Genomic DNA, 23,814 nt, shown 5'->3' with positions numbered 1-23,814 from the left:
CGGCGCGATCCGGAGAGCGGAACTGACGCGGACGGGCTTCCGGGGGCGACCCGGGAGAGCGAAAAGCGGCGGCGGCGGGGCGGCTGGAGGGTCCCGGAGGTGCGCGCGTCAGCAGCTGTAGGCGACGCAAGTTCCGGACCCGGCTTCAGCGTCCTCACCTCAGGACTGTCGCCGCTCTTACCTTGCTGCTGACTGTCTCCGGACAGTGCCTCTTCTGCCTGGAGCTTTCAGAGGGCGTCCGCTCCTCACCTCTGTGGTGGCACCTTTCTCTTGTGAAGCACTCCCCACAGCTCCATGAATGGAAATCGGCTCCGCAGGTGAGTGGAGCTGCTAGACAGGGAAGGTGGGGTCGTTACCCCGAGGTTGTCCCCTGAGCATCCTTGCTCCTTCCACTTCAGGTGCTGTCAGTTGCTGGTTTTCAGGCCCAAGGTGGGTGGCCTCCCCGACAGCCCCACACCTACTCTCTTGGGGGGTCACTGAATTGGCGAAACTACAAGGAGGGGTTATCTAGATGTTGACGTCCCCCTAGAGTGAGTTCCCTGAGGATGTAGAGGAGTTTGCCCTTGCTTTTGTAATTCTTGTTGGAAATGTAAAGGGTGCACTCGTCCTTTAAGCCGGACGTGTGTCCCATGGATGCAGGAGAAGTCAGTCATCACCCTTAGATGCCATTGCTTCCACCCCTGGTTCTCAGTGTTTGTGGCAGTATGGTGTGTAGTTTCTGAGGAGCTTGGAGATGTCCTATGGTCTGGATCACTGCTTATGTAGGCAGATCTTCAAAATGCTGACACTGTATCCCCCAGTTTTCTACTCCCTATTACAGCAGTCGCCATATACCTGGAAATCTGAAATTTAAGATTTGTCTTTTGAGGGGGGAAAAAGAAATGGAGGTCTTAAGAAAGAAAGCCAACCTGGACAGTACTTGCTTGTCTTTAAAAAGGAAAAAGTAGTCAACGACTCTAAAGTAATTGATAGAGTAATGTGAAATAGGTGTTACATAATGGTCTGCTTACCCAGCAGTCACTCTGTTCTTTAGTTTGAAAGTTCTCTTCATCCATAAGACCAGTAATGTGTCCTTTTCATATATTTGGGGGATTGTCTTGTTATTATCTTCTAGCAAGTCCCTGGATTTCATATCTCATCTTGCCAATTTGAAAGGTCCCCAAATATGAGGAAAAAAAACCCTAAAACTAGCAACGTAGAAAGCCTTCAAATAGGTTGAGGACATAATTGTGGAAGGAATACAAAAGGGCATTTCCTTTATTGCATAGTCTTTCTTTCTACTCCATTTCTACCATTTTTTCCCTTTTTATGGTCCATTTCTCCTCTTATTTTCTTAACAGTGAAATTTGTCTAGACTGTGAAGCTTTAGACTCTCATTATCACATTGTGCTTTTTCCAGACTGTGTTTTCCATGTTTTAAAATTTTACATTCTATTTGTACTGCTCTTACTTGATTAAGTCATCTGATTATTTCCAGCTGCCTGGCTTTTACATAGCTACCCTGTTGTCAAGCCTGGAAAACTATATATGAAATTAAAGGTTTTCTTAATCATCAACTAAAAGCTTTTGACCACATTCCCCCCTATTTGGGCTTTTCATATGAAAATACTGACATGTATTGATTACTTGTGATATCAGGCCACCTAGTCAGTTGATACAATGAGCGAAGCATGATTCAGAAGATAAAATGTACCTTTTCTTTTGGGGATTTTGTTTTGATAAATATAGAGCAATTGATATGACTTCACATCAGGGTAGGTATAGTTAAGATTTACCAACTAGCTTGGCAATGGTGGGGTAAGGCTCGAAATGAGTCTTACTACCGTTAAACCCCCCAAATGAGACATGAGAATGGAGTTCGATGCAAACCCAAGACGTTTATTTTCTGACTCGTTGAGGTCAACCTTTAATCAGCCCCTCATGGTGAGTGACTAGAAGGCGACCCTGAATGGCTATAACAAGCAGCTTTTATACTTTTAGGGGGTACAGGTTATATGAGCAAGGTTACAGTTTAAACTTACTGGCTAAGCATACTGACCTTTGAATCTATTGGCTAGTAAGCATAGGACATGCATTCAAACTCTATCTGGGACCAGAGGGTCAGGTGACTATCAGTACATTCTGTGGTTTTTCAAGAATGTCCCTGCTCCTCTAGAGAACTGTGGGTGCAGAATGGAACTTGGCCTAGCCTTGACTTGAGGCGGGAAGCTGTACATGGACTAATCTTGGCCTGAGGCAGTGGGTGGAAGGTTGGCCCCTAGGATCTTTCACAGGAACCCTATAACCTATCTACTTTCTACCAGGCCAAACTTCTTAATAGCTCTTACACTTCAGTAAGTACTACAGTCCTTCAGTGGCTCACACCTTTGGTCCCAGTGTTCGGAGGCTGAGATGGTTCAATCTCTGTAAGTTGAAGGCCAGCTTCGTCTACATAGAGCGTTCCAGGCCAGCCAGGGCTACATAGTAAGACCCTGTCTAAACAAACAAACAACCATCCGTGCTTGGCCATCTTGAAAACATAAAATGTGTTCCTCAGTGAAGTTAATGTGTGATTGGCTGCTGTTTACAATCAGGCTCAAGGTTGTTATCAAAATGATTCTCTGGCTGGGTGTGGTGACCCATTCCTTTAACCCCAGCACCTGGAAGGATCTTTGTGAGTTTGAAGATGGTGAGTTCAGAGAGAGAGAGAGAGAGAGAGAGAGAGAGAGAGAGAGAAGTTTCTTGCAACTTTTATGTAATCCTTACAGTGAATGTGAAATTGAATCATATTTAGGAAAATGGACAACTAGATTTTAAATTCAGATTTGACCCATAGGATTTGGTGTCACATCCTTTAGATATGTGGGCTGGAGAGATGACTTGGCAATTAAGAGCCCTTGCTGTCCCAGCAGAGGAACCAGGTTTGGATCCTAGCACCATGAGGTGACTCAAAACTGTAACTCCAATCCCAGAGGATCTGATGCCCTCTCCTGACCATCAGGCATGCATATGGTGTACTTGCATACACGGCTGGTCAAACACTCATACACATAAAACAACAAGATAAATCTTAAATTTGAAAAAAATTAGATATAGATGCTTTCTAACAGTCTATTAGGTTAATACTGAAATTTTGGCTCCCAAATTCTGTTTTTCTTTTATTTAGTGCAATAGAGGACATCAAGTGCAAATATCATGCAATTATTTAATGATGCAACATTGCTCACTAAAATTTATTCTTCCTTTTCTGTTAGCATGAAATATTGCAAGGGTTATTCGTGAAACTAGGTCTCCTCGTGTAGATTACTGCTGTGTATGCATCGTGCTTAGCTCTCTCTGTAATGCTCTTTTCAGTTTGTCCTACACAGTCCACTAATTTAGTACCACCTGAACTTTGACTTAACAAAAAAAAAATTGGGATCATTTCTTTTTAAATAATAACTTGGCATTTATGTCTGATTCCTTAAGGGTACATCTGATGAAACTAATTTTTTTGGTCTAATTACGACTGAGCTAAAAAATATGGGCTATGCTTTCTTTCTAAATAAAATGAGAACAGGAGAATCAGGTAATGTTCGTTTAAACACTACCTATTTCTGAACCCTGGAACTCTAGTTTACATTTTTTCAGAACAGAATTATACTTAAATGTAAATATTCTCTAATAATCTATGCAAAGACTGGATGTTTCAGTTATGGATTGCTTTCCTAGCGTACTCGAAATTCCATCCCCAGCCTTGGAGGGGAAAAGGCTCATGGTGGGAAACAGTTTGTTCTTATCATAAATTATTCATACATGAGTAGATTTGTCCTGGCTGATAGTTTTATTTAATCTTGCAAAAAGAGTAGACTCTTAGTGAAACTTCCTTTTTTTAAGGTTTATTTACTTTTACCTTGTGAGTGCTTGACTGCATGTATGTACCATGTGTGTGCCTGGTGCTCAAAGAGGCCTGAAGAGGGCATTGAGTCCCCTGGGGCTGGAGTTAGTAGCCATGTGTGAGTGCTGGGAACCAAACTTTGGTCCTCTTGAAGAGCAGGAAGATCTCTAACTGCTGACCCATCTCTCCAGCTCCCTTAAGTTAAAGTTTTAATTAACTGAACATAGTTGTCTTAGAGCCTTGTATTTCTTTTATGCATGAAAACATATTTGAGTCAGAAACCAGCAAGATGGCTGGCTTAGTGGGTAAATGTAAAGACACTTGTAACTTAGCCTGATCCAAATTTCATATACAAGGAGAGAACTGACCCCTAAAAGTTATCCCATCTACACACACACACACACACACACACACACTAAACAAACAAACAGTGTCAGGAGGGGAAACAAAGCTCATTTGGGACCAAATTTCAGAACAAAATCTGGACGTAAAGGAAACTGGAAGGTAATCAAGAATGAGACTCGGAATCTGGCATGATAGGTACTCGTGTGGTCTCAGCAGCATTCTGAAAGCCTGAGAGAGAAATGTCACTTGAAGTCTTGGGCTACATAGTGAGACTCCATCTCAAAATAAAAGGGAGGATTTGAAGCGGAGGTTGAGACTTAGAGATTTATAATAACTGACATGCACAATGCCATCAGATTCTCAGGTTAATATTTAAAACAACCTATCACTTTGGGAAGTATTCATTATTATTAAAATGTTATATTTATAGCTTGTTTTGAGGGGAACAATGTCATATTGCCCCTTTGTGTGGTGTTTGTGAATTTGGAAGTACATTTTTTTTCCTACTGTATTATCACTTAAATTTTTGTCTCGTTACTGCTTTCTGAAATGGCCATTATAACATTTTAGAATTTGCTACTTAAGATTGTCAGCTTGAATGACAAAAACCATACAAGGCTATTTTGATTATTGTTTGAGAATTTAATTTTTCTATCAGTGATAGGATAGGGTACCCTGAGAGACTATTAAAAAGGAGACAAACATCACTTTTCTTTTTCTTTTAAAGAAATTATGTTGTAATATGTAAGATAGTTGATTATATTGTGACATTTTATATATGTATATAACATGCTTTGAATATAATCACCCACTTTTTTCTCTTAGAGAATTTAGGGCCCAGTGTGGTGACCAGTACTCAGAAGGCAGAGGCAGGTTCTCTGGGTTTCGTGCTGCATGGTTCATATCGTTTTTGTTTTTTTTTTTTTTTGGTTCTTTTTTTTGGTTCTTTTTTTCGGAACTGGGGACCGAACCCAGGGCCTTGTGCTTCCTAGGTAAGCGCTCTACCACTGAGCTAAATCCCCAGCGCATGGTTCATATCGTGAGTTTCAGGTCTGTCAGGACTATAGACAGAGTGAGATCCTGCCTCAAAAAAATGTAGAACACTTTAAAGAAGAGGTAAAAATGAAACATTTAACTTAAAACGAAGTCTTATAAACATGATGAAAATATTTAAAAACACCTGGGAGCCTGTCACTCTGACACAACCAATTTTTACTTTTAAAAAAATCAAGTTAGAAACTATCAACCATAACAAAGCTGCCTTGAAAAACAGCTAAAATGGATAAAAAGATAAATAGGTGTTATTTCCTTTTATTCTTTGGGTAAATTTTGCCTAATAAGTTGGTATCGTATAGGTTAGTTTATATTTTTCATTGGGAACACTGCGTTTGGTTCTGTAAGCCTGGCCAAACAGCACGCCAAGAGGCCTGGGGCCCTATAAAGGCAAGAGATTCTGGAAGTGTTCTCTCTGGTGTATGGAAAGCCCTAGCTCAGAGAGAGATTCTTGCCAAATTGTCTAGCTCTTGGATTCTAGCTGAAAAGTATTTTACGTTATAATATAGATATCTTATTTGTCATAGCCAGAAGCTGGAAACAAATCCTTTTCTTATAGTGCTTAAACCTTAAAAGGTAACGTGTTTTAAATAGTTAATACATACAAGAAAAAAGGCTAAAGTTATAGATCTGTTTTCAGGAAAGTAAAACTAAACATTTATTCACAACTGACTTGGTTTTAGCGCTTTTTAATTTCAGAGTGCCGGGATGAACAACATTTCCCAAACATTCCTACTTTCTAATTCACTTGTCTGGAATACTCACAGACCCTCATTCTTGGCTCATTAACAAAACAGATGTGAGAAAGAATATTGTGTGTTTTTCTACCATAATGATTATGCTGTTAGGATGCATGAACAGCCTTTCTGTGTTTGGAGTTTCTGTGGTTTCTGCCATTATCTATGTTAATATTAATGACTTTCTTTGGTTAGGCAATGCTTTAAAAAAAAAGACTATTGAGATTCAAACAACTAATGCTTTCTCTTAACGTTATAAATGTGGATTTCTGTGGATTGATTAACAGTTAAAATGAATGAAAAGAAATAGATGCCATTTCCTTTAATTTTGCTTGATATGTTGGTATTAATATATTAGTTTATTTTTATATATATTAATTTATATTTAAATCAATTTTGCAGTTTGGTTCATACATTTGTTGAATATCAGCTTAATAAAATAATCTTGAAGTATTCATTTTATATCATATACTTATTCTTTTTATGGTTTTCAAATTCTTGGGAAATCATAAATTATTTATACGATATAAACATGGATAAATGAAACATTTTGGGTTTCTTTTTGCTATTTTAGTTTTAATAATACAATTTTGATATACTTCTGATTTCTAAATTTGACAACATAAGTTATGTATAGTATTTATTTGAATTTTAAAAATAGTTAATGAATAGATTGCAAAATGGGTTACTTACTATTTACTCTTATTTTATTATTTATTTATTTATTTATTTATTTATTTATTTATTGGATTTTTAAAATTTACACTTCAAATGTTATTCCCTTTCCCGGTTTCCCAGACATAAGCCCCCTATCCCATCCCCTTCCCCTTCTTCTATAAGGGTGTTCCCCTCCCCAACTACCCCCCCCCCTTCCCACCTCCCCACCTTGACATTCCCCCACATGGGGGATCCAGCCTTGGCAGAACCAAATTCGTCTCCTCCCATTGGTGCCCAACAAGGCCATCCTCTGCTACATATGCACCTGGAGCCACACGTCTGTCCATGTGTCCTCTTTGGGTAGTGGTTTAATCCCTGGGAGCTCTGGTTGGTTGGAATTGTTGTTCTTATGGGGTTGCAAGCCCCTTCAGCTCCTTCAATCCTTTCACTAATTTCTCCAACAAGCCCTCGTTCTCAGTTCAATGGTTTTCTTTAAAAGATTCCTCCCTATATTAACATCTGAAGCAGTTAACCCTTAAGAGGTTTAATACTGTATAAGTGATTGTTTAGTATTAGTGACTATGACTACCACCGCCGTCTTTCTTGGTGAGTTTATGTATGAATGAATAAAGGACTTTGAAATGAGCAAATATGCGTTTACTAGAGGTTCCATACTAGTGTGTACTACTAGTAAGAGTTCAAAGGCATAAAATCACAGGCAATTCATTGTGTTAAATTTGGAGATGAACTTAATACACTTACTTTTGCAAAACATTTTTTAACTGCAGACCAATAAATACATATTCCTTGTTTTAAAAGGCAAAATTATAAAGGAATGTAAAATAATATTATTTAACAATAGTATCCTAACCTTCACATAAAACTATCAGTCTGGCATGGTGGTGAATTCTTGCAACCCCAAAGCAAGCATAGAGGGACTTACCTTAAAGAAAAAAATGTTGCTGGCAGTGGTGGTGCACACCTTCGGAGGCAGGAGGAATTCTGTGAGTTCGAGGCCAGTCTGGTCTACAGAGCAAGTTCTAAGACAGCCAGGTTTACACAGAGAAACCCTGTGGGACTGGGGGCAGGATGGAGAGAAAAAAAGTTTGCCTGTCTGTCATGTTTTTACCTCTACCTTTCCTATTAAATCATGTGTCATGAATATTCCCACTGTGTCACTATTTATACCTTTGTGTCAGCATTGATAACTTTTATGGGTATATGCATTTAATTTTTACTGTTTTTTAATCAGTCTTATAGGTGATAGTTTAGTTTTTTTCCCATTTTTTTCTTCATTATGAATGAATCTTTGGCAAGTGTCTTAGTACACAGTAAGGCAGATCTTTAATGCTAGTTCAGTGCTGCCTATTGCACAAATTCCTAGAAATAAAATTGGTAGAGCAGGTATTCTATGAATATTAAAGCAAAATTTTCCATAATTTGAGGGCTGGAGAGATGGCTTAGTGAAAAAGAGCACTGGCTAGGGGACCTGGGTCTGATTCCCAGTATCCATTTGGAGAAACCCGGTCTCAGTATATAAATGAATATAAGAGCCTAAATTTTCATACTATTAAAACACAAAAATAGGGCTGGAGAGATGGCTCAGTGGTTAAGAGCCCCGACTGCTCTTCCAGAGGTCCTGAGTTCAATTCCCAGCAACCACATGGTGGCTCACAACCATCTGTAAAGAGATCTGATGCCCTCTTCTGGTGTGTCTGAAGACAGCTATAGTGTACTCATATATAATAAATAAATAAATTTTTAAAAAAACACAAAAATATACTCACCCAAAATAGAAAAAGAAAACTTTTTAATAAAATTAGAACTATAAGACAAATGGAAGACAAATTAAAGCCAATATTCAAAAAACATTTTTCAGAAGTGTATCATCACCCTCAGCTATACTTTTTTTTCAACTATGGTAAAATTCACATACCATTAAATTTATCTTCTGTACACTTAAATGTACAGTTCACTAGTGATAAAGTACATTCCCACTGTTGTGCAAATAGTCACCAGAACAATTTTCCTCTTGGAAAACAGAAACTAACTCTCGCTTGGCTTCTGCCATAGCCCCTAACAACTACATTTCATCCTGTCTTTTTTGTTTTGTTTTTGAGACAGGGTTTCTTTGTGCCACTCTGGCTGCCCTGGAACTCACTCTGTAGACCAGGCTGCTCTCCGACTTAGAGATTTGTCCGCCTCTGCCTCCTGACTGCTGGGTTAAAGGTATGCACCACCACCTGTCTTCTCCCCATCTTTAAAACAAAGCAAAAGCCCATTTATTATTTTATGTCTGGGGAGGATGCATATGTGCCACCCATAAGAGGCAGCCTATAGAGCTGATCCTGTCCTTCCATCCTGTGGGTCTTGGGGATCAAACTTAGGTTGTCAGTTTCAGCAGTGAGTACCTTTACCCACTGAGCCATCTTGCTGGCCCTCTGATTTTTTTTTTTTGGTTCTTTTTTTTGGAGCTGGGGACCGAACCCAGAGCCTTGCGCTTCCTAGGTAAGCGCTCTACCACTGAGCTAAATCCCCAGCCCCTGATTTTTTTTTTATAGAAGTTATACATATATCATATAAGGTGTTAACATAGTGCTTGTCTTTTTGTAACTGGCTATTTCATTTAACATTATGTCCTAAGGTTGGTCTATGTTGTAGTATGTGTCAAGAATTTCTTCTGCGGGCTGGAGAGATAGCTCAGTGGTTAAGAGTCCCGACTGGGGGTTGGGGATTTAGCTCAGTGGTAGAGCGCTTGCCTAGGAAGCACAAGGCCCTGGGTTCAGTCCCCAGCTCCGAAAAAAAGAACCAAAAAAAAAAAAAAAAAAGAGTCCCGACTGCCCTTCCAAAGGTCCTGAGTTCAATTCCCAGCAACCACATGGTAGCTCGAAACCATCTGTAAAGAAATCCGATGCCCTCTTCTGGTGTGTCTGAAGACAGCTACAGGGTACTTATATATAATAAATGAATAAATCTTAAAAAAAAATATTTCTTCTGAGGTTGGATACTTTGCCATTAGGTGTATCTTCCACACCTATTCATACATCGATAAACATTTGTTTTTTTATCTTTTTGCTGTTGTAAATAATGCTCCAGTAAACATGTGTGTTAAGTTATCTCTGTTCAAGTTTTTTCCTTTAAATTCTTAAAGCACACACATACACACACACACACACATACACACACACATACACACACACACATACACACACATATACACACACACATATATATACACACACATATATACACACACATATATATACACACATATATACACACATATATATACACACACATATACACACACATATATACACACATATATACACACATACACATATACACACATACATATATATACATACACACACACACACACACACACACACACACACGTGTCCACAGAGGCCAGAAGAAGGCATCAGATCTCTGGGCTGGGATTTTACGTAGTTGTGAGCAATATAACACACACACTGGGAACTGAACTGGAATCCTGCAAGAGCAGTCTTTCTTCTTAATAGCTTAGACATCTCTGCAGCCCACACTTTTGCTATTTTTTCCACTTTATGTATGTATGTGCGTACGTACTTACATATGTACCTACCTATCTATCTGTGTACGATTGTTTTGCCTCTGTGCACCATGTATGTGTCCATCTGTTGAGGCCAGAAGAGGGTTTGATCCTTAGGAATAGAAGTTATAGAGAGAGGATAGTGAGCTGCCATTTGGGTACTGAGAGTCAAACCTTGGTCCATCAGAAAAGCAGCCCGTGCTCTTGGAATATCTTTTTTTTCTTTTTCCTTTTTTCGGAGCTGGGGACCGAACCCAGGGCCTTGTGCTTGCTAGGCAAGCGCTCTACCACTGAGCCAAATCCCCAGCCCCTGCAGCCCGTGCTCTTAACCACTAAGCCACCCTACCTCTCCAGCTTCTTTCTGCTGGTATTTTAGGAACCACTGTACAGTTTTCCAGAGTGGCTATACTGTGTCATTTTTCTCAGCAGAGAACTATTGGGACTTCAGATACTATTGTGTGTCAGTAAGTAGTCTTTTCCTGGATGGCCTTTTCCTGAATGGCCTGCTCCACTCTTTGTCGCTTCATTTCCTTTAGACAGGAACCATTCTGGGTTAAAACCCATCCCTCAAAAAAAAAATTACCATTCTTGGTAGTTTGCCTGTTTCACCACTGTCAAATTTATTGTCATAATACTTTTGTCTTCTGATTCCATTAAAAAAAGATCTGGCATTGATCACTCAAGTCATTTTCTTCATTTAAATCAGTGTTACTTGAAACTTCCAATTTGTCAGTGAAATGGTTGAGTGAGTAAAAGTGCTTACTGACAAGCCAGACCACCTCTGTTTAATCCCCAGGACCCATACAGTGAAAGAAGAAAACTGATTTCTTCAAGTCGTCAGCTGACCCCCGCCCGTTTACCCCCATACACACACTTACACACATACACAGTATATATAAATTAGTATATACTAAATATATATACATTTTTAAAAACTTGCCATTTATCTTTCAAATAATTAATTTTTGTTCATTTTGTCATCTAATTACTATTAGAGATTGAATTCCTTCCCTTTTTTCTGTCATTTTCCTTTGTTTTTGAGACAAGTTCTTAGTAAACCAAGCTGGCCTCTTAACTCACTGTGTACCCAACGCTGACCTTAAACTCCTGATTCTTCTGTTTCTACTTCATAAGTGTTAGGATTTCAGCCATAAACCATGCCGAGTAGTCTACATTTTAGTGTGTGTGTGTGTGTGTGTGTGTGTATGTGTGTATGTGTGTGTACGTGTGTGTACGTGTGTGTTAGGCTTATGTGTGAAGGCCAATAGCTGATATCAGAATGTTTTTCCTAAGTCTTTTCTGTACCTTACTTTTTTTAATTAAAGATTATTATATGTATGTGTGAGAGTTTTGCCTGTACCATGTGCCTGGCTAGTGTCCAAGGAAGTCAAGGTGTCAGATTCCCTACTAGAATTATAGATGATTATGAACCAGTTTGTGGGTGCTGGGAACTGAACTTGGGTCCACTACAAGAGCAACATGTGCTCGTAACCACCAAGCCATCTCTCCAGCCCTCCACCGTATGTTTTGAGACACTTTGTCGCTGAGCCTGAAGCTGGAGGTCTCAGCTGGACTGGCGGATACACAGGTGCCTGGGACCTCCTGTCTCTGCTTTGTGTGGTGGGATTCTGGGCACACCTAGCTTACATGGGTTTCCCCAACCCCAACAGGTTCTCACGCTTACACAGAGAACACTTCATCCCCTGAGCCATCCCTCTAGCCTCCATTTGATTTTTTAGCTGAAGTTGTGTTCTTTACTTTCTTTTTCTTGGGTTTGGGTTCTACTTTAGACTATTTTACTGTTGGTCCCTCGCTCCCTGGGTTTAATATGCACGGACTTATGCATAGGTCTTTCATCTCTTCTAGGGCATACTTATTTTTTAATGAAGAAAATGAGATGAGATGAAAGAAATTGAAATATTAGGAATAATGCCACCTTTCAGGACCAAGTTTAAACATTTATCAGCTGTGCCAACAGTTCTAATTACTATGCGATTATATAGCTATGGCTTTTAACTGTGTGAAACTTTTTTCTCCTCCCTGACAGGACCCATTGGGGCCCAGCCCCTACTCATAGTGCCCAGAAGACCTGGGTATGGCACTATGGGCAAACCCATTAAACTGTTGGCTAACTGTTTTCAAGTTGAAATCCCAAAGATCGATGTCTACCTCTATGAGGTCGACATCAAACCCGACAAGTGTCCTCGAAGAGTGAACAGGTAAGAACCACGGAGTTTAGCTGACATTTGCTATTTGTATTTGCCGTAATAAATTAGTTACAACTAATAGCAATAACATGACCAGCGATAAATGATCAATCGTTTGGAAATGTGTACTTCAGCAGTATATGATAAGAAAAATCTTCAAGTGTCCTTCAGATTATCCCATTATATATGAGCTTACATGTTATTCATATGACAATAATAAGTGCACACCTTAATCCCAGCATTTGGGAGGCAAAGAGGCAAGTGGGTCTCTGAGTTTAAGGTTAGCCAGGGATAGAGAGTGAATCCAGGAGAGCTAGGACTACCCAGGGAAACCTGTCTTGAAGAGGAAAGTGGGCAGTGATTGGGACGGAGAGTGAATTAAAAAAAAAACAAAGACTTGTGAACATAGTTCAAGGAAAATCTAAAGTAACAATGTTTGAAAAAGACATAAAAATCTGATTAGATTAAATTATAACATATACATCATTCATATGTAATATATATGAATATGTGTATAATATATATGATTATATGTACAATAGATCTTTGTTTTTAAAGATTTATTTATTTTATTTATGAGTGCTCTGTCTGTATGTAAACCTGCAGAAAGGGACATCAGATCACATTATAGATGGCTATGAACCACCATGTGGTTGCTAGGAATTAAACTCTGGACCTCTGGAAAGAGCAGTAGATTCTTTCAATATATTATTATATACTGATTATTTGTATGTGCAGTATATATTTGAATATCCATTCATGCAATAGAAAACATTGTCAAAACAAAACAAAACAAAACAATAAGGTTTGAAGTTTGGCCAAGCGTCCTGAGCGTGTCTCTTGTGTTGCTGTTTGGTAGTTCCCTGTAGTCCGTCTCAGCGTCGGCATCACAGACATGGGTCACTGTGGGCCTTTTTTCAATTCCTTCTGAACAGTACCAAAATAGTTAAGGGTCAGGATGCAGTAGTTAGCTCTAGCAAACAGTTTAAAATGGGGGTTGGGGATTTAGCTCAGTGGTAGAGCAAGCGCAAGGCCCTGGGTTCGGTCCCCAGCTCCGAAAAAAAGAAAAAAAAAAAAAACAAACAAACAGTTTAAAATGGGTAAAACTGCATCTGCTTGTCTCTTTCTAGTGTAAAGATTGTGTTGCTGCCTTCTATAATGTCAAAGTTATCTTCTCTTTGAGTGACCGGGCTTTAACAGCTCTGAGCATGAGGTGTCTCTCTTTCTTGTGCCACATATACAGATATGTAACAGCAGGGCATTAATAACAATCCTAGAATAGGTATCCTAGCCGGACAAGTTTGCACTGTAGTGGGAGGCGTTCTCCTGGCGAGTTACCCAGGAAATGCTGAGTCATTCTGTGAGTCAGCTCCTTGCAGACTTTCTCTCTACACCCCCTTTCTGCTTTTGGGTGTGTGTGTTGGCCTCATCTGCTTTTTTGTTTGTTTGTTTTGTTTTGATTAAAAATGACTATTTTTGTGGCTAGAGAGATGGCTCAGCAGCTAAAAGCAATGACTGCTTTCGGTCGTTCCCAACCATCTGTAACTCCATTCCTGGGGGATCCGACACTCTTCCGGCCTCTGTGGGTACCAGGCAACACATGATGCACAGACGTACATGCAGGCAAAACACTTATACACATAAATAGATTTTTTAGAATATATTTTAAAAAGAGGGGTTGGGGATTTAGCTCAGTGGTAGAGCGCAAGGCCCTGGGTTCGGTCCCCAGCTCCAAAAAAAAGAACCAAAAAAAAAAAAAATATATATATATATATATATATATTTAAAAAAGAAAGAAAATGATCATTTGGTAAGAGAGCAGGTTTAATACTTACATCTAAAACGGTGTATGTATTTTTCAAGGGACGAGTGGTCACAATAACCAGATATTTTAGAAATAGGACCTCAGCTCTGTTCAGCAAAAATGTGTATGGGAATGTTACAAATTTCTTCGAGGTCTTTAAATGTAGAAAGGAAATAGTTGTTCATTAAGCTTGAGTGTACAGTCTGTGCACCACAGGACGATGGCACTAAGATGTATGTGGGCAGTGACAGTTGATGTAAGCGTGGGAAGGTAGGCTACAGCCTTTTATTAGACTCATGTAAGTTCCATTTTCAGAATAATTGCCAGATAAATTCTAAATTTATTATTAGATAAATTTATTATTATTCTAAACTGTAGCTTGAAGTTCTGGAAAGAAAAAAAGTATTATTTTCTGCAAGAATTCTCTCTTCCCCAGACTAAGCTTTTTTTTTTTTTCTTTTCTTTTCTTTTCTTTTCTTTTTTTTAGGAGCTGGGGACCGAACCCAGGGCCTTGTGCTTCCTAGGCAAGCGCTCTACCACTGAGCTAAATCCCCAGCCCCCTAAGCTTGTTAATGAAAGGAAGCCATTGAAAATTAGATAAAACTTTAGCTCCATTTACTTAAATTTTCTTTCCAAAATTATTCTTTTCTTTTTAAAATTTATTTTATATATATATATATATATACACACACACACACACACACACATTGTAGCTCTTTTCAGACAAACCAGAAGAAGGCATCAGATCTCATTACAGATGGTTGTGAGCCACCATGTGGTTGCTGGGATTTGAACTCAGGACCCTTGGAAGAGCAGTCAGTGCTCTTAACCACTGAGCCATCTCTCCAGGCCTCGGAAATTATTTTCTTAAATATTCTTTTTTAAGTTAAAATGTTGGGCTGATTGGCCTAGCATGGTGGCCCACTTTTTTAATCATTGCACAGAGACAGAGGAAGGTGAATCTTTTGAGTTCTAAACATCTGGTCTATGTAGCAAGTTCCAGTACAGTCTGAGCTACACAATCTGAGCTTCCCCATCTAAAACAAACAAAATGCTGGCAAGATTGCTGAGTGGGTAAAGGCCCCTGTTGCTATATCTGATTACCTGAGACCCACATGGCAGGAGGAGAGAACTGATTCCGACACATTGTCCTCTGGCCTCCACATGCATGCCATGGCCCACGCACCTACCCACATACATGCCTACATACATACACACAATAAATAATATAATTTAAATTTTTTAATTAAAATGGGTAAGCTTAAATTTTTTCTCATACCTACTTTAATATGGGTTCTTAAATGCTTTAACCTCCCTTCTAGCCCACCACCCTCCAGAGGTAGTGGGAAAAAAAGACTATAAGGGGAAGTGAATCTGTTTAGAAATTGTTCTTTGGAGCAAATCTAATCTTAGTGGTCAGGAAATCAGTAGCTCAGTTCACAGGGTTCAGCAGCGGCAGCTCGATCATCTGCGGGTACTTCACAAATATCCCAGCCGTCCAGTTCAGTAGTGTCAGGATGGCAGACTCGAATCATCAGCAGTGACACAACCTACCAGAAACACCAAGGCCTCAGCCAAATCCACACAAGTCAGCAGGATCAGTTGGGCCAGGAGAGGTTCTTTGCCATGCCTCTCAATGAAGCTAAGGCACACAACCAAGAAGCGATGCTAAGCTAGTTAGACAAGGCTAATCGCAGTCCATTGAGTCCTATTTTACTCCCTTCAAACGTCACATGTCCTCATTGGGTCTTGCCTCCTCACGAGTCTGTATCTTAGCAAAAGTCTACATCAATCTGTATTGGCTGACATCACTCTGCCAATCAGCCTGAGTCTGAGGAAGCAGCAAGGAGCCGCCAGAACACCACCAGAAGTTTTTTTGGTGCATTTCTCTCTATGGAGTCACAACCAACAGAGCTCAGCTGTGCAATTTTAGATGAACTACTACATGTGTGTTGTTAGCAAAGACTCTTTCATCATGTGTCCTTTCACGTGCTTGCTTTAGCAGAACATCCTTTCGCCTGTGTTTGCCCCAGCAAAGCACTGTCCAGTACAACTGACTTTCCAAAGAAACCATAATTTCCACTTCAAAAATGTTATGTATTTTGGCTACATAGTTTCACATCTTATAAAGCTAAGAAAGTGTTTTAATGATATACACAAATATTTTGCTAAAAATTCCCCATTGGAATAAAAAGAGTCAAGAGACTCTATCCCCACCCTCTCCACGTCTATTGTTATAATAGAAAACAGATATTCCATAACCATGCTATACTGAGACTCAGCTAATAGTACCTGATGACTGCTAGAGTTCCTTCTTGGTATTGAACTTGTTTGAAAGTTACATGTGTCGGCTCACACTTGTAATCCAGCATTTAGGAGGAAGGTTGAAGTAGGTGGCTTGGTATGAATTTGATGCCAGCTTTAGCCTATAGAGTGGTAACTTGTTATTTATAAAAGAAAAAGAAAGAACAGTTTACTAAATTTGATGATAATGCATTGTGGCATATCCATTTATCATTTGAAAAACCTCTGTTATACTTGAAACATTTGTGAGGGCCTATGGGAGTGCTCAAAGTATTTGTTTTGCAAGCATGAGGACCCTTAGGTCATTCATCCACACTCATGCACACACATGTGCACATGCACACACCCATACACACTTGCACACCCCACACACATATACACATACATACAAATTCTTACAATTTAAATAAATTCTAACTGATAAGCATGATTTCTTTTGTATTTTTGCTTTTGCATAATTGTAATTTTAACATTTTAATATTTCATTGACTTAGGATTTCTGTTGCTGTGATGAAACGCCATGACCAAAACAAATTGTGGGGGGGAAAGGATTTATTTGGCTTACACTTCCATATTCTGTTCATCATCAAAGGAAGTCATGGCAGAGACTTGAACAGGGCAGGAACCTAAAGGCAGGAGCTGATGCAGAGACCCTGGAGGAGTGCTGCATGCTCTTCATGGCTTGTTCAGCCCCATTTCTTCTATAACCCAGGACCACCAGCCCAGGGATAGCACCAGTCACAGCGGGATGGGTCCTCCATCATCAATCACTAAGAAAATGCCTTACAGGCTTTCTTTTTTTTTTTTTTTTTTTTTTTTTTTTTTTTTTTTGGTTCTTTTTTTCGGAGCTGGGGACCGAACCCAGGGCCTTGCGCTTCCTAGGTAAGCGCTCTAACCACTGAGCTAAATCCCCAGCCCCACGGGCTTTCTTATAGCCTGCACTTACAGGGGCATTTCCTTACATGAGGTTCCCTCTTAGATGACTTTAGCTTGTCAAGGTGACATAGAACTAGCCACCACAATTAAGGATTTTCATTGAGGCATTTGCATATATGTATATCTCTTGGCTTTATGTCTATGAGTGTTTCACATGAATGTTTGTGTGCCCTTTGTGTGCCTATGGACAGTTGTGAGCTGCCATATGGGCGCTAAAAACTGAACCCCGGTTCTCCGTAAGAACAGCAAATGCTTCCTGCACTGTCTCCAGCTCCATGTGCATCTTGCACATAGCCATAGCATTCCTCAACTTTGCTTCCTATACTGAATGCCTTCTTTATGTTGTCTCATTCCCTGGCCTACTATTGCTATCAGGGCATATACTTTTCTTTTTTAATTCTAGCTTCCAAATAGTAAGGTAAAATATGTAGCACTTGTACATCTGTGTCTGCCTCATTCCTTTAGTATATGACTAGTTTCATTAAATTTCCTCCAGTCGACAGGATTTTGTTTTTCTTCCAAGCTGAGAAATAACATTTATGTATACATATGTATGTATATGCAGAGATTTAAAAAAATCTAAATGCTTCTAGTTCTAAGTATTTCAGATAAGGAATACGCAGTCTGTATTGATGTAGTGTTTCTTGAACAGCATCTCAAAAGTATGAAGCCACAGGTGAAAAAAATCGATTAATTCAGTAATATAAATTATGGATTCAGTTAAGTAGGTATGTAGTCGGTGTTAAAACAGTTGTGGGCAAAGGTGTTTATAGTGACTAATCCTGACTGCGAATTACTATCTAGAATATAAATAGGATGTCTTCAGTTCAACAGGAAGAATGTAGAACTCCAGTGGGTGCAAAGGGAACAAACAGGGCATTTGCAGAAGAGTAGTAACACATCCGGATGTTCAAATTACTTAATAGTGAGTGAGAGCTAAATTTAAAGAGGTTTTAAGTTATGCCTATCAGGCTAGTAAATATTAGATAGCAAAATATTGATGGAGACAAATAAAATAGAACATCAAAGGGTGTAGATGATTAGAACCATTTAGGAGAGCAATTCATTGTTCATAGTAGTTCCTTGATAAAGTTCACTTAGACCTACACTCCTTCTGGGTACATATCCAGAGGTGAATTCTTACATCAGCTCATAAGGCTGCCTGTATGGAAAGGATGCACTGCAACTGTGTTTTCTTTACGGCTGTCAGTCTGTTAGATGAGTAAAGTCTACTTGATGGGAGAGCGATTAAGTACTGTAGACTATGTTGTATCAGTCACAATTGAATCAAGTCAGTTTATAATCATTTACACCTGCTTTTCACAGAGGAAGCCTTTGAAAATAATTGTGAAAAATAACTATTAAAATAGTGACTGATCTTTCCACAGCAGTGTGACACATAGAAGGTCACATAAGAACACATAGGAGTGCACGGCCTATCAAACACATCAGAAGGGATTACTTAGGAGAACGGGCACAGGAAATGGAGCTGGCAGGGGGGACGGCAGTTACCTCAAGGGCTTCTATGGGTCAAGAGCTGACAAGGATGATGGACTTGGCTCTTTTATTTTTCTTTCTCTGTAGACCAGGCTGGCCTGGAACTCAGAGATCCACCTGCCCCTGATGCATGGGCCACCACACCCAACCCTAGCACAGGCTTCTGTATTTTAGGAATAAAAGTGTAGCATCGGGGTTTATTTAGCAGTGATATCTTTTAAGTAGAATTGGAGGAGAAAAAAAAAAAGAACGAAAAAATTAAAGACATTAAAAACAAAAAGAGTAAGTAATTCAACTGCTAGAACTAAAGTCTTAACTTAAGGTGGTGGCAGTCCAGATAGGAAAGTTACCAATGCTGTGGAGAGGTGGGTCATCAAGTCGTCAGGTAAGGAGCAGTTTCAAACTGAGGAGAATGGAGGCACCGTTAATTAAATACAGCCAGATTTCACTGAGGAGTAAAGTTGTTCAATTCAGCTTTACATGTCTTTTTCTCAGTTTTGGAAGGTCACTGAACCAGATCTATTGTCCACTACTAGAAAATTTATTAAGGAACCACTATGTGCTATATATCAAAGCAGGATGTCTTTATCTCTGAGATATTTTGGCCCCACTATTCTAATACCCTCTACCATTTTGGTGAGTGGTTTGGACCACTCAGTTCTAATACATGAGATCTGTATGATGTATTTGATGGTGATATATATTTATTGGACTTTGTAATAATGGCCACAAAAGGAAACTTTAAACAGCAGAGTCTTTAAAATTTGTTGAACCCCAAGGTTGAGGAATCAAATCTTTGGTGTCACATTACACATGAAAGACATGATATTGATTTAAAACACTTTTCAGTAAAACACAAAATTTGAAAAACAGGGTGGGAAATAGAGAATTTTTTGGTTCTGTGTAGAAAATTTTCCGGGGAATTAAGTCTGCTTGATTTCTTCTTTGTTCTAGAAAATTTTGATTTTCTTCTCTCCCTTTCCTCCCTACTTGTCTGGGCTAGATTTTAATCTTTTGATTCTACTCATCCCAGTACTGGATAAGTGTACTCTCATTGTGATGTATTGTGATTGTGTAAAGAATTCTTCTCTAGACATAAATTGGCATAGATCCTTTTAGATATCTTTCACTGTCTTAAAGCATTTATGAGTAAAATAATATATCAGTTGTAGGTCCTTGGTATAATTCTCTATAGTCTATAATTTTTTAATGCCATTCCATGTTACTATATATTAGGATCAAAATGTTTGCTGAAGGAAACTAGAGTTTTCTCTTTGTGGTACTGGGGAGTGAGCACAGGGCCTTGTACATGCTAGCAAATGTTCTGCTGCTCAGCCCCATCCCTAGCCGGACATTCCACAGCCCCTCACTGACTGGGTGGTGTTGTAAGAGGGGACTATAGAGAATATACATAGATGTGTTCCCTGCTCTCATAAACTCACTGTAGGAATGGAGAATATAATTGTGACACAATAGACTGTTCTAAATAGAGATCTAATAAGATTTATTTTAGCACTGTGCAAACATCTTTTTGAGAAAGAAAGGAAAATAGTTGGGGAGTGCTTAGAAAAGATGAAAGAGATTTTGAATTAAATTCTAATATTAGTTTTCTGATCAAGAGTATCCCAAAATGATTAATTTGTTGGACTCATTTTTTTTGGTCTGAGAATTATGATCATTCTTTGCCTGTAATCAGTCTTTTCTGCTACTTTAAGCTGTGGTCTGAAAGCAAATCTCGTTTGAGGTCATTAAACAGTTCCAGGAACTATTTCGGTTGGTGACTTTGTGTTTCATCTTGCAGAGGATTGTGTGAATGTGTTTTTTCCCTTTCTTAGAGAAGTAGTTGACTCAATGGTTCAGCATTTTAAAGTGACTATATTTGGAGACCGTAGACCAGTTTATGATGGAAAAAGAAGCCTTTACACAGCCAATCCACTTCCTGTGGCAACTACTGGGGTAAGCCGTGTTTCTTACTGTAAAGCTATCCTTGTGCTGTATCTCCTTTATTCTCTTTTAGATGTGTTTATTCTTATTTTATGTGATTTACTGATTCTTATTTTATATGCTGTTTTGCCTGCTAGTATGTCTATGCACCATGTTTGCACCATGCTGGAGGAGGCCAGAAAAGGACATCTGATCTCTTGTGATCAGAGTTATAGCCAGTCGTATGCAGCTATGTGGGTACTGGGAACCAAGCCTAGGGCCTCTGTAAGAACAAGTACTCTTAACCACTGAGCCATTCCCTAGATCTCCCTTTAAATTATTTTACTACCATTTAAAATTATAATCTGTGCTAATAGGATCATTTTTAGACTTCTGTTGAGATAATTGGAGGTTTACGAAAAAAGCTTCAAGAATAGTGCAGAACACTCATATACCCTTCACTCAGATTCACTAATGCCTTTAACATTCGCTGCATTGATTTAAACATCTTTTTTTTACTCTCTTTTGCTCTTTCATTATTGCTTAATATATTGATATAAAGAAACACGTATATACTTACTTACCTTTTCCTAATCCATTCACACTTGGGTTGCATACATTATGCCCATTAATAATACTTTAATATGTATTATTCCCTAACAATACGGATAAAAGCTATACTATATTTACCAACTTAATTAAATTTAATATTGACATAAGACTTTTTAAATTGATAATCCATATACTAACATTGCCCATTGTTTTTTTTTGTTTTTTGGGTTTTTTTTTTTTTTGGTTCTTTTTTTTGGAGCTGGGGACCGAACCCAGGGCCTTGCGCTTCCTAGGTAAGCGCTCTACCACTGAGCTAAATCCCCAGCCCCACATTGCCCATTGTTTAATTATGTTCTTTAGGGTCTTCCCCTCCTCTGAGAAAGAATCCAGTCCAGGATCATGCTAACAGGGTCATGTCTTAGGTCTTTATTATGGAACAATTCTCCAGCCTTTTTCTTTTCTTTTTAGTTTTTATGTAAGAAATAACCTATAAGGATATTATTCTTACATTTTTAGCAGTTGGTGATTTATGCTTGAAAGGATTATTGTTTTCTCCATTCATTTGATTCTGTTCATTTCAAATGCGTTTGTTGGGGTTTTGGTTTTTTTGTTTTTGTTTTTTTTTTTTTCAATGTTGGCGTTTGTTTTCTTTTTTTTTTTTTTTTTTTTTGTCTTGGGTTTGTTTTTTTGTTTTTGCTTCCTGGAACTCACTCTGTAGACCAGGCTGGCCTTGAACTCACAGAGATCTGTCTGCCTCTGCACCTCGAGTGCTGAGATTAAAGCTGTGTGCCACCACCTCCCAGCTGCCTCTGTTTTCTGAGTGCTGGGATTACCAGCATGAGTCACCATAGCTGGCTCATCTGTGTTGATCTTGAATTTATGAATCAGGTGACTTTCCAGCCTCTCAGGTAGCTGAGCTGATACAAGAGTATTTAGAATTTTAGAATGTTCCCCAATGGCAAGACTCCACCCCAATACACTAGTGCCTTTCCTTTTATCCTTTCCAATCCACTCCCAGTTTCTTTGTTTCTGGTTCATGCTTCCTTCTCGTGTTTCTTCTTTGCAAAGGAAGCAGAGTCATGATTATTTTCTCATTTTACCAAAAGCTTTTGTCCTTCACAGTCTTTCATACTTGGGTTGTTCATTTAATAATATGGCTGAGAAATGATCAAATAACACTTCCAAAGAGTTCTTCATTCTTTCTTTGCCAAAATGTTAATATTTTTAAGTAGTTTCCAGTGATTTAGAATGATGAATGTAACTACCACGAATAAACTATGTATTTAAATTTACATTTATCTCTTTCAATGTTTTATACTTGGGTCTCATGACATTAACAGGTAGATTTAGATGTTACTTTACCTGGGGAAGGTGGAAAAGATCGCCCTTTCAAGGTGTCAGTGAAGTTTGTGTCCAGAGTCAGTTGGCACCTACTACATGAAGTTCTGACTGGTCGGACTTTGCCTGAGCCACTGGAATTAGACAAGCCAATCAGCACTAACCCGGTCCATGCCGTTGATGTGGTGCTCCGACATCTGCCCTCTATGAAGTAGGTGGTGCTGGCCCTTTTTCCTCTTTATATCTTTAATAAGAAGGGTTTCTTCCTAAGAGAGTAGTACATGCCTTCCTTGGTTATCCTTCATGTGTTGTATGTTTTTCATTATTTGATTTGTACAACAGTATCATGTAAAATATCCATTAGTTTAGCTAATCTAATGAATTATTTTACAGAGAAATTTCTAGCCTTTTTTCTTAGGACCTATAAGTCTTAAATAATTGGCATTTTCAGATATACTATGAACTTGAGTCACCTGTTTTAAAAGTAATTTCATATTTTATATAATAGTATCAGATTGTGTTGAAATTGCTGCTCTTGGGCTGGTGATAGGGGACAGGGAGGGTGGAGCATTTGCCCAGCACACTTGAGCTCCTGCATGGGCAAAGGGGGGAGAGAAGTACTATTTTTAAAATCACACTAGAATTTCATATTTCTGGATTTAAATATGTCAAATGTATATCTTTGAACATATTTATAGAAATAACTTGCTCTCTAACATTTTAAAGTTGCAATATTCTTATACTTTGGTAAAAACAAGTTTTTAAGGAATAAGTGAGATAGCAAACGCCTTTAATCCCAGCGCTTGGTAAGCAGAAGCAAGCAGATCTCTGAGTTAGAGATCAGCCTGGTTTACATTGTGAGTTCCAGGCTGTGGAGGACTACACAGTGAAACTTTATCTAAAAAAAAAAATAGTAAAATACATTTATATTGCTTTGTAAACTAACAGATTCTTAAAATAAGACAAAAATCAGAGAAGGCTGCCATTGAATTTCTTCACTTAGAATAGCTTTTTGCTTTCATTGCATATTT

The 23,814-nt window shown here is 38.8% G+C and overlaps 1 protein-coding gene across 2 annotated transcripts in view; it reads left to right on the top strand.

Moving 5' to 3' along the window:
- The first annotated feature begins 38 nt into the window (after window positions 1-38).
- Window positions 39-23,814, top strand: part of Ago3 (argonaute RISC catalytic component 3) — an 84,790-nt gene continuing 61,014 nt past the window's right edge. Inside the window, exons 1-4 of one of the 2 annotated variants that reach the window (XR_005504456.2) lie at window positions 39-317; window positions 12,270-12,441; window positions 20,806-20,926; window positions 22,786-22,994. Coding sequence is in view for 1 of the 2 variants with exons in the window: in NM_001271193.1 (NP_001258122.1) it covers window positions 299-317; window positions 12,270-12,441; window positions 20,806-20,926; window positions 22,786-22,994 (521 nt within the window). In the remaining variant the exon portion in view is untranslated. The remainder of the gene's footprint in view (window positions 318-12,269; window positions 12,442-20,805; window positions 20,927-22,785; window positions 22,995-23,814) is intronic. The other variant, NM_001271193.1, reaches the window with a different exon arrangement.

Source organism: Rattus norvegicus, chromosome 5 (genome assembly GCF_036323735.1).
Source record: "Rattus norvegicus strain BN/NHsdMcwi chromosome 5, GRCr8, whole genome shotgun sequence".
In the NCBI taxonomy this organism is placed as follows: domain Eukaryota; kingdom Metazoa; phylum Chordata; class Mammalia; order Rodentia; family Muridae; genus Rattus; species Rattus norvegicus.
This window is presented reverse-complemented; position numbering and strand designations above follow the sequence as displayed.